This window comes from Oncorhynchus keta, chromosome 15 (assembly GCF_023373465.1).
Source record: "Oncorhynchus keta strain PuntledgeMale-10-30-2019 chromosome 15, Oket_V2, whole genome shotgun sequence".
NCBI lineage: Eukaryota > Metazoa > Chordata > Actinopteri > Salmoniformes > Salmonidae > Oncorhynchus > Oncorhynchus keta.
In genome coordinates this window covers 28,724,869-28,741,805 of record NC_068435.1, presented here as the reverse complement: position 1 = coordinate 28,741,805, position 16,937 = coordinate 28,724,869, and the positions used below count along the sequence as shown (strand labels likewise).

Sequence of the window (16,937 nt, the reverse complement as noted above, 5' to 3'; positions counted from 1 at the left end):
TGGCGGTTTTGGAGCAGTGGCTTCTTCTTTGCTAAGCGGCCTTTCAGGTTGTGTTGATATAGGACTCGTTTTACTGTGGATATAGATATCTTTGTACCTGTTTCCTCCAGCATCTTCACAAGGTCCTTTGCTGTTGTTCTGGGATTTATTTACGCGTTCATCTCTAGGAGACAGAACGCGTTTCCTTCCTGAGTGGTATGACGGCTGCGTGGTCCCATGGTGTTAATACTTGCGCACTATTTTTTGGACAGATGAACGTGGTACCTTCAGGCATTTGGAAATTGCATTCCCATGATCTCAAGCAAAGAGGCACCGAGTTTGAAGGTAGGCCTTGAAATACATCCACAGGTACACCTCCAATTGACTCAAATGATGTCAATTAGCCTATCAGAAGCTTCTAAAGACATGACATACTTTTCTGGAATTTTCCAAGCTGTTTAAAGGCACAGTCAACTTAGTGTATGCAAACTTCTGATCCACTGGAATTGTGATACAGTGAATTAGAAGTGAAATAATCTGGCTGTAAACAATTGTTGGAAAAATCACTTGTGTCATGCACAAAGTAGATGTCCTAAACTAATTTTCCAAAACCATAGTTTGTTAACAATACATTTGTGGAGTGGTTGAAAAAAAGTTTTAATGACTCCAACCTAAGTGTATGTAAAATTCCGACTTCAACTATAGCTAGCTTACTTTCTCTTGTTCTTCTTTTTTCTATTTCTCGTGTGTTTTTGTTCTACTTTATTCTACTTTATTTATTTGATCTTATAGTACTGCGGATATTGATTACTGCATTGTTTGGAAAGCGCTTGCAAGAAAGGCATTACACTGTCCTTGTACACGTGACAATATGAACCTGAAACATACCGTCAATTCTGTCTGAATTAGGCAAGAGACGGAGATACAGAGTGAGGTGGATACACAATCTTATACTTTAGCACACACACCTGAAAATAGAATGAAGAATGGCAAAGTGATGGAAAGAAGATCTGTTGTTTTCCCTCTTGTGTCTTTCCACTCTTTTTGATTGAGAGAGAGAGAGAAACAGAGAGCGAGTGATGGACTACGCTGGCGTGCTTTGTTTTGGTGTGGTGTATGTCTGCTAAAAACAGCAGGGGTGAAAATGGCTCTGGTCCTCATTTATTGATGGAGCCTCTTATTGTTGTCAAACCCAGTGCATGCTGGCTAATACACGAGGACTGCCTAATGGATGAGAATTCCCATGCCGTGCCCAAAGAAGCTCACTCAAGAGTTCTGCACTTTCTCTTGCATTCAAAGGAAGTATTCTTGACTCTTTGTGGGCTCAACCCCCCTTTTGGTGAGGGTGCATGAGTGAAAGACAGTTTTTGTAATGTAGCGCTGGAGCATATAGCTTGTTGGCAGATAGGACAGAAAGAACATTTGTAGGAGTTTTTTCTGGCCAATGTCTGTTTTCCTGTAGTGAGATGGTTATTGGTGCCAATGGAGGTCTTTGTAGGCCTACATCATTTTTATCAACTTCAGTAGAGTTAGTATTTGTTTGCTCAAATTCGTCCCTTTGTTGAGTTGCTGAAGAACACTTTTAATGAATTTATGCAGATCAGACTACATGTTTTATACATGGCAAAGCGTTTTTTTGTTGCCATCAGTTCGCCTGCATTAAAGGAGTATGAACACATCATTTGTATTCAGGACCGGTACTGTGTCTGCAGGCTGCATACACCAACAACCTGGTACGTTTTGTGTGGAGGCAGTGTGCCTAAATTCACATATTGTCACAGCAGTGTTTGTTCTATTGTTGCTAGAGGATGAGATATGGATGGTAATGACTAGCAGTAACCAGGTAGGTGTTTCAGATGACAACAGCAGCTGGCAGGTGTTGGTGAAACAGTGAACTGAGGACCTGTTGGCTGACACACAGGTTGCTACAACAACTGAGAAATACAGACAAACAAATGGAAGAGAAATATATAGAAGATAAAGAGTTGCTCTTGTTAAAAGGTGATTGAGTGTTGGCAGCATGTATAAAGATACTTGCATATTTCCATCAGGAAGTAAGGTGTAGGATGTCTCTGAAATATTCCCAATTTTGTTTACTTCTCCGGGGCTCATACTGGCCCGCCTTGGACTCGTGTTGAACAGCCCTGCTGTGAGCATGTTGATGAGGTAAAAAGAAGGAGTAGACTGGAGAGGAGGAGAAGGGAGCAGGAGACTAGAGAGGAGGAGAAGGGAGCAGGAGACTAGAGAGGAGGAGAAGGGAGCAGGAGACTAGAGAGGAGGAGAAGGGAGCAGGAGACTAGAGAGGAGGAGAAGGGAGCAGGAGAATAGAGAGGAGGCAAAAGGGCGAAAAAGTCTACAGACTGGAGAGATTGAATATTCACACGGGCTATTTAGACTGACATCAAGATGGCTAGTATGAACGTTGGTTAAATGTAATTTCATTGAAATGACCTGGATCCAATGTTGATTCAACCAGTGTGTGCCCAGTGGGATGTTACTTCTGCTGTAGGTTCTATTATCACTGAGCCATAACATTTAAAATATTAGTCATTTAGCAGATGCTCTTATCCTGAGCGACTTACCGGAGAAATTAGGTTTACGTGCCTTGCTCAAGGGCACATTGACAGATTGTTCACTAAATTGGCTCAGGGACTCGAACGAGCAACCTTTCAGTAACTGGCCCAACGCTCTTAAAGCTAGGCTACCAGTCACCTCTAAAGCCTGGTGTACACTACACAATACAAACTTGTCCCTGACAAGTTTTTGAGCGAGTCAGAGACGCACTCTGAGGGCTACCGATCCCGTATTTGAGCAGACCCAGACGTCCCGATATTTTCAAACATGTTTGATTTGATCGGCACGAAATAGGCAATGCTCTCGTAGTGTGCAGCGTCAAGTTTTGAGAACGGTGATCAGTAAAAAACAAAGACCGCTCGCCAGAGAAGAAGCCAGTGAGACGATGATGATGTTTCGCTTCACCCAGAATGTGTAGACTCTCGAGAAGGAGCGATGACTACTACCAGTATGCATTTGTACTTGCCTTTAACCAAAGCCAAAGTGTCAAATCATAACAGCTCAGAAGTTCCCAAGCAATGTTATTAAATTCAAAATTTTGGCTAGATATTTGAACTCTGTATGACAGGTGTGAATGTCTGACTGAAAACGTTTGAGGCTGCTGTGAGTCACAGCTTATTCTAGCTGCGTTAATCTAATCACAATGTTTTTTTGCGACAAAGTAAAGAATCTTGTAGTGTGTGCTACGTCGTTTAGTGTGCGCGACAGCGCACCACAGCGTTGGCAAGACAATAAACTACAGTAAAGATAGTCATTTAATGTGAGAGGCTCAGCGATGTTAGGATCAGTGATGCCAGGCTCTCAAAGGTTGTCTTCGAAGTGTGCAAAAGTCTTTGAGTGTTCAAAATGGACGATTGACTGGTTGTAATAAATTCTCACCTGAACCTTTGCAGTGTACTGTAGATATCTATAGGCCTTGATCTGTACATTTGATCTGCAGACCATACTATTCATTTATTTATTCCTTGCAGAGGTCAGAGGGCAGCAGAAAGTGATTTCCTGATGAATCCACAGTTGGAGCATTTCCATTAGGAGGTGATAACACAGGCAGATTCATTTCCTCTATCTCAGTCTCCAGCCTTATCTCACTATCAGTTTAATATGTGAGAGATGCCTCCGCAGAAACAATAATATAAGAAACTGCAGCTGTTACACACATGCAAACACACATACACACTAGGGTTGCCACAATACCAGTATCGCGATACGCAGAAGTATCATGGCAAGGAAACAAAACATGGAGCAGATTTAAAGGGCAACTCCACCACTTTTCAACCACATTTTCATTATCTCCAGCACAATACCATTGTCAACGTACGTGAGATAGCGCATTTCTAACTTTTGTAGAAAAAAAAATATTTAGTTAAAAAGTTCTACCCGATGACATCATTAAAAGTTTTAAAAAAATGTAAACAGTGATTTTCAAACTGTATGACATTCACAGTGACGCACGCGGGGGAGCAAGAAAATACGAGAAACTTGTTGCAGGGTTTGAAAATCACTGTCAGTGTTTTGTGGGAAGCTACTCTGAAAATAGTTTACCAAGCTATCAATTACTTCACACTGGAAGAAGTTAAGATCCAAGTTAAGCTACCCTGAAGAAAATTTTTGTTTACTTACCTAAAGTTACTTAGAAAATGTTTTCACTACATGTGCACTTCATTAAAAAATATCATATCTTAATCTGAAATGTCATAGATGACAAATTGCAATAACAGATCGGTCTGTAGTCAGATGTTGACAGAAGTGTAATGCTCATTCCTTCGACGATAAACACGAATCCGAGACAAAACCACGACTCGTCAGTGAAGAGCACTTTTTGCCAGTCCTGTCTGGTTCAGCGACGGTGGGTTTGTGCCCATAGGCGACGTTGTTGCCGGTGATGTCTGGTGAGGACCTGCCTTACAACAGGCCTACAAGCCCTCAGTCCAGCCTCTCTCAGCCTATTGAGAAACAGTCTGAGCACTGATGGAGGGATTGTGCATTCCTGGTGTAACTCGGGCAGTTGTTGTTGCCATCCTGTCAGTAGAAAGGTCTCTTTAGTGTCCTAAGTTTTCACAACTGTGACCTGGATTGCCTACCATCTGTAAACTGTTAGTGTCTTAACGACCGTTCCACAGGTGCATGTTCATTAATTGTTTATGGTTCATTGAACAAGCATGGGAAACAGTGTTTAAACCATTTACAATGAAGATATGTGAAGTTATTTGGGTTTTTACGAATTATCTTTGGAAGACAGGGTCCTGAAAAAGGGACGTTTCTTTTTTTGCTGAGTTTGTTTACACTGGTTTTGTGGAGAGGCTGAATATGACGTTGACAAATGGCAGAATTGCCTTTTAATTTCTCGAGCAAAACAGTCTTAATGTTGTAAAAAACATCCTTATGATGTCACTCAGAATCACATTTGTATATTGTGCAAGCTATAGCACACAATATTTTACATAAAGGTTTTAAGAACCATAGAGTTTGGTCTGCTTCGTGTTCTTTTTTTCTGCCAAGGTAAATCTGGTATTGTAGTATCTTGATGCTTCTACCATGACAACCCTAACACACACACACACATGCATGAGTCACTACCACCACCATGGCCTCATACAGAAAGATGCAGAGCAACACTGATCCATATTGATCCAGATCTGTTGATTGCATTGTCCCTAATTAAGCTTGATCTCTATCTGACACGCTATGCTCCAGCCACTGCTCAGAGCTCAGTGGAGAGGAGAGAGACACAGACCTTAACGATGAGATGCTGTACAGGGTCCAAGAGTACTGGCTCTCTGCATCAATATGTCTAGCCTACTTCCAGATCTCTGTGATATCTGTACATTAGCCAACTCTGTTGTCATGCCTTGATAGTCAGAGGAATTGGTTAAAACACTTTCAGAACTGGAACTAGGCTAGAATCAGCCTTGGATACCAACAGATATAGTAGCAATCCAACAGATAGTCTGATTCACCTATAGGCCACTCACACTTGTCTCATGAACCAATCTCCATTTTGCTTTACCACAACTATCAATGAATAGGGTGTGTAATATCATGCTGGGCTTTTTACATGTGCAAATGAGATGGTGTAACCGTGCGGTGAATTATCTGCCTCAGCCTACACCATAGGGGTATAGTTAAGTGTTGTATGTCACTTGGATTTGACTGTATGTGTTTAGAGTAATAGGGTTTCATATATAGGCCATCTAGCCTCTGATTGGCGTTGCCTGTAGGAGAGGAAAGGCATATTACGGTAAAGGTGACGCAGAAGCCTCGGGTGAAATACTTTGAGGATGTGCTCAGGTTATCTGGATCTCCCAATGCGGTACACGCTAACATAAGGAACTGTCTTCAGCTTATTCTTGTTTTTTCCTGTCATTTCCACCGTCAGAGTTTATTCTGTCACTTAGATTCTCACTAGTTTCTTTCAACAGCTGTGTGGCTGAGAGCCTTTCACAGGAGTACTGCAGTAGTAACACAAGTAGTCAGTGCCTCCCCTCCTTTTCTCCCAATTGACCCCTATTAACTTTAATGTGTGTGTGTTTGTGTTGCAGGAGCTGGTGGGCAGTGCCCCTCCACAGAGGAACTGGAAGGGGATAGTCATCGCCCTGCTGGTCATCTGCATCATCTTGTCTCTGATCGTCACCGCTGTCATCGTGCTCACCCCAAGTACGTAACACATAAAGCTGCATACACTTTAACACTCAGCTACTGAACACTACAAACACCACACCGTATCCTACAGATGTAGGATCTTAATTTGAGCCAGTTTGCTACAGTAGGAAAATAACACTGCATTTTGTAGGGGCTGGCACATTTTTCATAATAAAAGTCTGACATTTCAAAGTGGAAATGACAAACTTCAAAAGTCTTTTTAAACCTAAAATACAGTGCAAGTTAATCATTTTCTGCATCACATGAACGTTTTCCTGCAACAGGGTGATCAAATTAAGATTTTAAATCTGTAATAACACAAACACGGCTAGATTACACCACACACACCATCAAAATACGTAACACTGCAGACACATTATCACTTCCCAAACAAATGTTGTATAATTCCGTCTCCCAGACACTGTTTCGCTAAAAAGCTGCAGGATGGGTCTGGAGAAATATAACCACTCAAATTCATAGACCGAGCTATGCAAGGACTGACCATCCATGATATTAACATGATAGTTTTGACCATGTTTTCAGGCTATGCAGTGTTTGTTCACATTTACTTAGTCTAAAAACATTGTAATAAACAAGCTTATATTTTGGGTTCTGGTGGGGTATGACATTTGAACTAAGCTCACGAGACATTTATCAGTTATATTCTTCAGGAATCAACGGGTACATATCATGAATTTATAAGTCCCAAAATAGATGTAGCAACTTCAGATTGCCCCTTTAAATCAAGACATACTTATACCGGAGTCAGGCCGCCAAATGAAAACTTCTACTTAGATTGAGAGGGATTACAATTGGCCTTGCTAGCAGACAGCCCAGTGGGTCATTTCATTTCATAAGCCCATTCATTCATAGACAGCCAGGAGTAGAGAAGTTGATGGTAATGTGTCAGCTTGGAGATTGCGTATTGGTTTTTCAGAGAGACGAGGTGAGGTCATCCTCTCGCAAGGTAATGGGGATTTAATGTATAACGCCATTCAGTGTCGTTTAATGGAAATGATTATGCAGTAATAGCTCTAGTCATTTGTATAATTGGCAGTGCAGCAGAGCTGCTGTTTTCCACATGTTGGGAATGAATCCCTCTCCATAGTCATTTACCAAAGATGAAGAGAACGTGTAAATGTATAGACTTGCAAAGGCACTGACAGTATTGGCTCCCAGACCGTGGGCATATGGGATTGAAAGGCACACACACCACCATCTCTATATAATTCAACCTTTTACCTCTGTTGTCCACCCTGTCTGGTCTGCAGTTTTGCTGTCAACTGCAGAAGGGATTGTGTAGCTGGGGGTAGAGGGAGTTATGGCTGCTTGAAAAACTGTCCAGGCTGCAGTGAATCGATGCTGGTGGATCAATAGAGAGTTACCCTGGGCCAAGTGTCTATTTCTCCTTTGTAACCTCTCCGTAATTGCTGCGTCTGTGAGTTGGGAACTGCTGCTGGAAGTCCTACAATCTCCAGAGACAGAAAATACACGTGATAGTCCGCCTCTGCCAGACGTTTCCTGGTCAGGTTTTATGACCGCTCAGGCAACTTGTGGCAGGAGAAGTCAAATATAAATGTTTTTGGGGAAATGGAAAATGCACTTCCCTGCAGCTGAAGGCTGCTGAAGTCACAAAGGAAGAGTGTAAACGTATGACTATGTCAGAGTACTTTCTGACTGACAGCAACCAGATAATAAAGATGGCCAGATCCTTTTTTTAGTTACAGGTAAGTCATGTGAATGAGAATTGAACCTTAACATTATCATATTGCTGTAACTCATTAATTATGTCTTCTTCCATTGTTTTGTTCTCTTGATATATTCCACTGGTAGTTGCAGATGATAGCCTTGCCCTCAAGAAGAAAGTCACCATCGAGGACGTCTTCGGAGGAGATTTTCATGTGCACGACCCCGACGCTACATGGCTCAGCGGTGAGTTGCTATAGTTACACCCTGCCCTCTCATCCTCCACAAGAAACTGAACCTCACTCAGAAACAATGTAGGCAAAGCTAACTGTGCAAGGGATTTTCTTGTAGGCAGAGCGCATTGGATTAGGATTCTATTGCATTGACAGGCATGACTCATGCCCGTACTCTACACAGACTGGTGCGCCATAACCAATCAGAGCTGCAGTAGACCTACATGCAAATAGCCATTACCATATATGGATCTGTGCCATTCACTTTGAACTGGACTGTGTTTACAGTATGAGCGGTTGTGAGTAGAACCACTTGTTTTGAGATAAAATCGAAAGCTGCATGTAGCCACCTAAACACATTTAATCATATTATTTGCTAGTTAGTGAGTTATTAGCCCAGTTATAGCTAATTTCTTGTCAACAATGGGGGAGTGGTTGCTTCCTACAAGAGCACAAAATATGTGCATTTCTAGCCATCTTTGAAAATAGCTTTTTTCTCTCTTAAAGGGGAAGTGTTGTATTTTGAGACAGTTTATTCAAGACTAAGTAGACCGTAGGCAGAGGGTAGCATAATGGATCTTATTCTCAGTAATAATGGTATGGGAACAATAATGCATTTTATTTTGTAAAGTGGTTTCTTGCATCAAACAACACATTTTCAGTCAGCTCCTTGTCTGATTAACAAGTGGATAAACAGGTTAATATCAAGCCCTGTGTGTTTTTTCCCCCAAAAGTATCATGGAATGTAGGCCACACATTGGCTGCTACTGTGGGCTGAATGATAGAACAGCTGTCTCCATGTTAAAATGTTATGTGGTGCATTTTCTCCATTGTTTTTGATGGTAGGCCACTCTGGTAGGCCTACTTTATGATCAAATAGCTACAGTAGCCTACTTGGCCACTTTCAAAACTGTAACGTAAAGCGGGGTACAGCCTCAGTGTAAACAGAAGTTGCACAGAACGTTCAAGTTTGCGATCAGCAGACCTGGAATTTGCTTAATGATGAAAAAATTTGAACCAACATTGCTCAGCATCCACCTACCAGTCTGCACGTTTGAAGGTCATTTTGTAGCTAAAACGATTGAAGGCTTGTAGCGACCGGAATTTGTTCCATTCAAGTCTATGGCACCTGATATGCAGTTGGATTTATGCAAATATGGTTGAAAAGTATACGTAGAATAACAATTTTTTTTCAATCAACAATAGTGTACCAGTGCCAGTCTGCGAATTTTAAAGTCATTTTGGTTTTGGTAGCTTTAATGGTTCAAGATAAGTGGTGAATTCAAACACTACTCATTCAAACCTATGGAGCTTTTATGTACATTTAAAATGGTTATAGTTCAAAAAGTATAAATGGTATAAAAGAAGCTATATACAAGTACACCATTCCAGACCGGTCTGCATGTTTTAAAGTTTCAATGGAGTTTCCAGCTTAAACGGTTGAAGACTAGTTACATGGCAAGGTTTCCCCATTCAGGTCTATGGCCTTTGAAATGCATTGTGATTTATGCAAATATCAAATCAAATCAAATGTTATTCATCACATCCACATGGTTAGCAGATGTTAATGCGAGTGTAGCGAAATGCTTGTGCTTCTAGTTCCGTCAATGCAGTAATAACCAACGAGTAATCTAACCTAACAATTCCACTACAATATGGTTGTAGTGTGAAAAGCATTAGTAGTATCAAAAAGTGTTTTCTAGTACACTGCCTGCATGTTTTGAGTGTTTTTACAGTTTTGAGTCTACAGGTGGCAGTGGAAAGAAAATAATAAGGATGAACAGTTTGTAAAGTTGTACTTTGCTTTCAGCAAGCACATTTAATTAAGGGTTATACAGAGAGACAGACAGAGCCATGTAATTAATCCAATGGAACTGTGGAATGTGCCTGTCTCCACCATGGTCTCTCCACGGTGAGTAAATCCCATAGACATTGATTCTGTATGTCATTTTGTGGTAAATCCTTCATAATAAGTGTCCAGTTTATGCCGTCACGCACCACACAGTACTGTAGCTATAATGTATGCAGAGCATGTACAGGACAAGTATGGCCCACATTAAACAGATGTAGGGCGGGTCTGAGATGGCCGTTTTACGTTTGACCAAGCTGCAGAACACACAGAAATATATCATAAAGCTACTGATGTGTTAGAGATTCAAATGATTTTTGTTTTTTCATTGACTCCAGAAAGCACAAAAGCAGAGCCAGTTTTTTTCGGCATACTTTTACAAACTGATATATGAACAACGTAGCTACTTACGCAGCAGTAACATAGCATGTCTTCTTCACTGGAAAGTAACCTTTCCACAATAACATATATCAACATAATTACTCAATCTGGATATCTCGGAAGATAATAGATTTTTTTTTGTATTTTATTTTCATTTTATTTCACCTTTATTTAACCAGGTAGGCTAGTTGAGAACAAGTTCTCTTTTACAACTGAGACCTGGCCAAGATAAAGCAAAGCAGTGCGACACAAACAACAACACAGAGTTACTTACACGTGGAATAAACAAGCGTACAGTCAATAACACAATAGAAAAAAAGAAAGTCTATATACAGTGTGTGCAAATGGCGTGAGATGGTAAGGCAATGAATAGGCCATAGTAGCGGAGTAATTACAATTTAGCAAATTAATACTGGAGTGATAGATGAGCAGATGATGATGTGCAAGTAGAGACACTGGTGTGCAAAAGAGCAGAAAAGTAAATAAAAACAATATGGGGATGAGGTAGGTAGATTGGGTGGGCTATTTACAGATGGACTATGTACAGCTGCAGCGATCGGTTAGCTGCTCAGATAGCTGATGTTTAAAGTTAGTGAGGGGAATATAAGTCTCCAGCTTCAGCAATTTTTGCAATTCCTTCCAGTCACTGGCAGCAGAGAACTGGAAGGAAAGGCGGCCAAAGGGAGTGTTGGCTTTGGGGATGACCAGTGAGATATACTCGCTGGAGTGCGTGCTACGGGTTGGTGTTGTTATCGTGACCAGTGAGCTGAGATAAGGCAGAGCTTTACCTAGCATAGACTTATGATGACCTGGAGCTAGTGGGTCTGGCGACTAATATGTAGCGAGGGCCAGCCAACTAGAGCATACAGGTCTCAGTGGTGGGTGATATAAGGAAGACCACATCATAAAAATGGAGCTCTATAGGAGAAAGCTCTGCCTCCAGCTGTTTGCTTAGAAATTCTAGGGACAATTAGGAGGCCTGCATCTTGTGACCGTAGCGTACATGTAGGTTTGTACGGCAGGACCAAATCGGAAAGATAGGTAGGAGGAAGCCCATGTTATGCTTTGTAGGTTAGCAGAAAATCCCTAGCTTTAACAGGAAGCCAGTGTAGGGAGCACTGGAGTAATATGATCAAATGTTTTGGTTCTAGTCAGGATTCTAGCAGCCGTATTTAGCACTAACTAAAGTTTATTTAGTGCTTTATCCGGGTAGCTGGAAAGTAGAGCCCTAGAAGTAACAACAGCATGGATGAATTTTTCTGCATAATTTTTGGACAGAAAAAGATTTTTGCAATGTTACGTAGGTGGAAAAAAGCTGTCCTTGAAACAGTCTTGATATGTTCGTCAAAAGAGAGTTCAGGGTCCAGAGTAACGCCGAGGTCCTTCACAGTTTTATTTGAGACGACTGTACAACCATCAAGATTAATTGTCAGATTCAACAGAAGATCTCTTTGTTTCTTGGGACCTAGAACTAGCATCTATGTTTTGTCCGAGTTTAAAAGTAGAAAGTTTGCAGCCATCCACTTCCTTATGTCTGAAACACAGGCTTCCAGCGAGGGCAATTTTGGCGCTTCACCATGTTTCATTGAAATGTACAGCTGTGTGTCATCCGCATAGCAGTGAAAGTTAACATTATGCTTTCGATTGACATCCCCAAGAGGTAAAATACGGAACCTTGAGGAACACCGAAATGTACAATTGATTTATCAGAGGACAAACCATCCACAGAGGCAAACTGATATCTTTCCGACAGATAAGATCTAAACCAGGCCAGAACTTGTCCGTGTAGACCAATTTGGGTTTCCAATCTCTCCAAAAGATTGTGGTGATCGATGGTATCAAAAGCAGCACTAAGGTCTAGGAGTAAGTGAGTAGGTGAGTAGGTGAGTAGTGAGTGAGTAGGTGAGTAGGTCCGGAGACATGTTGGACAAAACCCACTGAGTCGATGATGACTCCGAAAGCCTTTTGGAGTGGGTCTGTGGAATTTTCCATGTGAATATTAAAGTCACCAAAAATTTGAATATTATCGGCTAAGGTCCAATAAGAATTCAGGGAACTCAGTGAGGAACGCTGTATATGGCCCAGGAAGCCTGTAAACAGTAGCTATAAAAAGTGATTGAGTAGGCTGCATAGATTTCATGACTAGAAGTTCAAAAGACGAAAACGTCTGGGCTTTTTTTGTAAATTGAAATTTGCTACCATAAATGTTAGCAACACCTCCGCCTTTGCGGGATGCGTGAGGATATGGTCACTAGTGTAACCAGGTTTCACGATTGTTTTTAGAAACGGACCAAGGCATTTATTAATTGTGAAACTTAACAAAAACAATAAAAGAACAACGAACGTTGACTACAGCGGTGCTACATACACTGTAAACATTTTGTGCTCTTGATGGACGCAATTAGCTATAACTGGGCTAGTAACTCACTAAATAGCCAAGAATATGAACAAATGTGCACATGTGAACACATGCAGCTTGTGCTTTGATCTCAAAACAAGGGATATAGTTGTCACGATAGTTGGAAGCATACTCAAACCAACGTGCTGCATGATCTGGGATCCACATTTTATTTATTTAAAGTAAGTGAACCACACAGCAAAACAATAAACAAAATGTGACGACAACGGAGTGCTAACATGCAACTACACATACACAATATCCCACAAAACACAGGTGGAAAAAAGGCTATCAAAATATGATCCCCAATTAGAGACAACGATTACCAGCTGCCTCTAATTGGGAATCATACAAAATCACCAACATGGAAAAACAAAACTAGAACCCCACATAGAAATAATAAACTAGACTAACCCCCCCAGTCACGCCCTGACCTGCTCCACCATAGAAAATAAGGACCCTCTATGGTCAGGACGTGACACCAGGAGGTGAGTCCTCATTTAACACAGTAAATTCATCAGGCTTAAGCCATGTTTCAGTCAGGCCAATCACATCAAGATTATGATCAGTGATTAGTTCATTGTCTATAACTGCCTTGGAAGCAAGGGATCTAACATTAAGTAGTCCTATTTTGAGATGTGAGGTATCACAATCTCTTTCAATAATGTCAGGAATGGAGGAGGTCTTTATTCTAGTGAGATTGCTAAGGCGAACACCGCCATGTTTAGTTTTGCCCAACCTAGGTCGAGGCACAGACACAGTCTCAATGGTGATAGCTGAGCTGACTACACTGACTGTGCTAGTGGCAGACTCCACTATGCTCGCAGGCTGGCAGGCTGGCTAACAGCCTGCTGCCTGGCCTGCACCCTATTTCATTGTGGAGCTAGAGGAGTTAGAGCCCTGTCTATATTCGTAGATAAGATGAGAGCAACCCTCCAGCTAGGATGGAGTCCATCACTCCTCACCAGGCCAGGTTTGGTCCTGTTTGTGGGTGAGTCCCAGAAAGACGGACTATTATCTACAAATTCTATCTTTTGGGAGGGGCAGAAAACAGTTTAACCAGTGATTGAGTTGTGAGACTCTGCTGTAGAGCTCATCACTCCCCCTAACTGTGAGGGGGCCAGAGACAATTACTCGATGCTGACACATCTTTCTAGCTGATTTACACTCTGAAGCTATGTTGCGCTTGGTGACCTCTGTTTCGTCCTAACATCGTTGATGCCGATGTGGATAACAATATCCCTATACTCTCTACACTCGCCAGTTTTAGCTTTAGCCAGCACCATCTTCAGATTAGCCTTAACGTCGGTAGCCTTGCCCCCTGGTTAACAGTGTATGATCGCTGGATGATTCGTTTTAAGTTGAATACTGCTAGTAATGGAGTTTCCAGTGACTAGGGTTTTCAATTTGTTAGAGCTAATGGTGGGAGGCTTCGGCGTCTCAGACCCCGTAACGAGAGGAATAGAGACCAGAGACAGCTCAGCCTCTGACTCCGACTCGCTGCTTAATGGGGAAAACCGGTTGAAAGTTTCTGTCAGTTGAATGAGCAACACCGGTTGAGCATTCCTACAGCATTTCCCTCCAGAAGCCATGAGAAAGTTGTCGGGCTGTGGGGACCGTGCGAGGGGATTTATACTAACGTTACTATCTGTACTTACTGGTGGCACAGACGCTGTTTCATCCTTTCCTACACTGAAATTACCCTTGCCTAACGATTGCATCTGAAGCTGGGCTTGCAGCACAGCTATCCTCGCCGTAAGGCGATCGTTCTCCTGTATATTATGAGTACAGCGACTGTAATTAGAAGGCATCATGTTAATGTTACTACTTAGCTTCGGCTGATGGAAGTCCTGACGAACCATGTCCAGATAAAGCGTCCGGAGTGAAAAAGTTGAAAGAATTTGAGAAATGCTTATTGAAATGTTCAATTATCATGGATTTATCGGTGGTGACCTTGTTACCTATCCTCAGTGCAGTGGGCTAGACAAGAGGTGGTGCTCTTGTTCTCCATGGACTTTACAGTGAAACTGAATATATCATTTAAATCATGGCAGAATATTTTGGCCTAGTCACCCCGTTATGACGTTGGCAACATGCTGTCCAGTGTTTTTCCTTGCAGGCAGCCAAATAATATGTAGGGAAATGGTGGCTGCAGAGATGTTCACCAGCAGGCATAAGGGCATTTCCCTCAGCAGATGGATCATGATAATTCACCTCACCAGCAGAAGCACACACATAGTATTCTACAACTAACCTTGTGAGGGGACATAATTCAGTCCCATTCAAAATCGTATTTTCCCTAACCCTGACCCTAACCCTTAAACTAACCGTAGCTCCTAACCCTAACTCTTAAACTAACCGTAGCTCCTAACCCTTAAACTAACCGTAGCTCCTAACCCTAACCCTTAAACTAACCCTAGCTCCTAACTCTAACCATTAAACTAACCATAGCTCCTAACCCTTAAACTAACCGTAGCTCCTAACCCTTAAACTAACCGTAGCTCCTAACCCTAACCCTTAAACTAACCCTAGCTCCTAACTCTAACCATTAAACTAACCATAGCTCCTAACCATTAAACTAACCGTAGCTCCTAACCCTTAAACTAACCGTAGCTCCTAACCCTTAAACGAACCCTAGCTCCTAACTCTAACCATTAAACTAACCATAGCTCCTAACCCTTAAACTAATCGTAGCTCCTAACCTTAAACTTGAATGTAGTGGCTTCCTTTAGTCTTTACCATAGCCACTGCCCAAGCCTGAACCGCATTCCACACTCAAGGTTTCCAAACGGCCAAACATTCCATGACATCCAGGGATATGGTGCAACAAAAATGTTTATTCTTCTTATATCTAACAAATAAATGATTCTCCAATCAACTTAAAGCACAAAATACTTCATATGGAAAATACATATTATGGTATGTCTGTATGTCTGTATGTCTGTATGGTCAAAAGACTAACCGCTCCCGCATCTAGCAAGGACTCCCCCTCCCGAAGGCCCAACTTCCTGCCTTTATCCTAACACACTTACCACAATACAATGAATAGGCAAGAGGGGGGCCAAATGGCCGAGTTAACTAACAACAAATTAATATATCTCAATCAGGTAAATATAAATCATAAAAGGTACGTACCTAATATTTCATCATTTACATTAATATTTAATACATTTACACAAATATACATGGAGCTCCATATGTTCGGTCTTTTATACAAATATGTCCAAATCGGCTCTAACACTAATTATATCCCTAACACTCATTCTAACCTTAAACCGAAAACCCCTAGAAATAGCAGTTGACCTTGTGGGGACTAACAAAATGGCCCCAGATGGTCAACTTTTTGTTTGATTTCTATTCTTGTGGGGACTACTGGTTAAACAAGTCCCCCCCCCACACACACACACACACCTCAAAGCTTGTCCTTTGTCTAAACCACATTGGAATGTTCTCTGCTCTCATTACTTTTAATTGATTGATTAATTACAGCAATTTAATGAATCGCTTTTGTTAAAGTTGTTATGCACTACTTTACAGACGTCAGCTGACTTGTCAGGCCTTCTGGAGTGTGGAGTGGCAGGATACTCATACTGTACACTTTCCATGATACCTAATGCATCCATTATTGTGTTTTGAGAGATGAACTGTCATGACTGAACAAATATTTTGACTTGGGAGCAGGAAAACATTTTCAAAACAGAATACGTAAACGTAGAGTTTATTTATCGTAAAAACACACCACCACCATAAAAAAAGGCCATTATGTCCAGCAATATGAAATCCTGCCAGTATCACTAGCATCAGCACCATTGTATTATTGTTGTGGCGGATAGTAAGCAAGGAAGATGAGATGGCTATTCAATCATCCTTTATTTGAAGGGTAAAAACATTGGAGATAGCAGCACGGAGGCCTTTTCTCTCGTCTCCTCTTCTCTTGGGAGGGGGGTTTATCCGAACAGGACACAGTGACACGGAAGTGGCTCGTGTCTAGAGGACAACACTACCCTTTTCATAATACTCAGCAAAGCGGAGCCAAGCTCTATTATGCTGGCGTAGTTATGCATCCACCATAGAAAAACATTTCTGAGCCAGCACAATACGGTTTGGGTCGTAACAATAGTGGGAAAATGGTCTACCACCATCACACCCTACAACTACTGTATATTATACTGCATAGGGAACAAGGATTGCCAGCAGG

The 16,937-nt window shown here is 41.6% G+C and overlaps 1 protein-coding gene across 5 annotated transcripts in view; it reads left to right on the top strand.

Moving 5' to 3' along the window:
• The window catches only part of LOC118394738 (dipeptidyl aminopeptidase-like protein 6), a 170,809-nt gene that overhangs the window by 120,273 nt on the left and 33,599 nt on the right, over positions 1 to 16,937 (top strand). For all 5 annotated transcript variants that reach the window (XM_035788238.2, XM_035788236.2, XM_035788239.2 and 2 more), the window contains 2 exons: positions 6,093 to 6,207; positions 8,026 to 8,124. In XM_035788238.2, the coding sequence (XP_035644131.1) occupies positions 6,093 to 6,207; positions 8,026 to 8,124 (214 nt within the window). The remainder of the gene's footprint in view (positions 1 to 6,092; positions 6,208 to 8,025; positions 8,125 to 16,937) is intronic.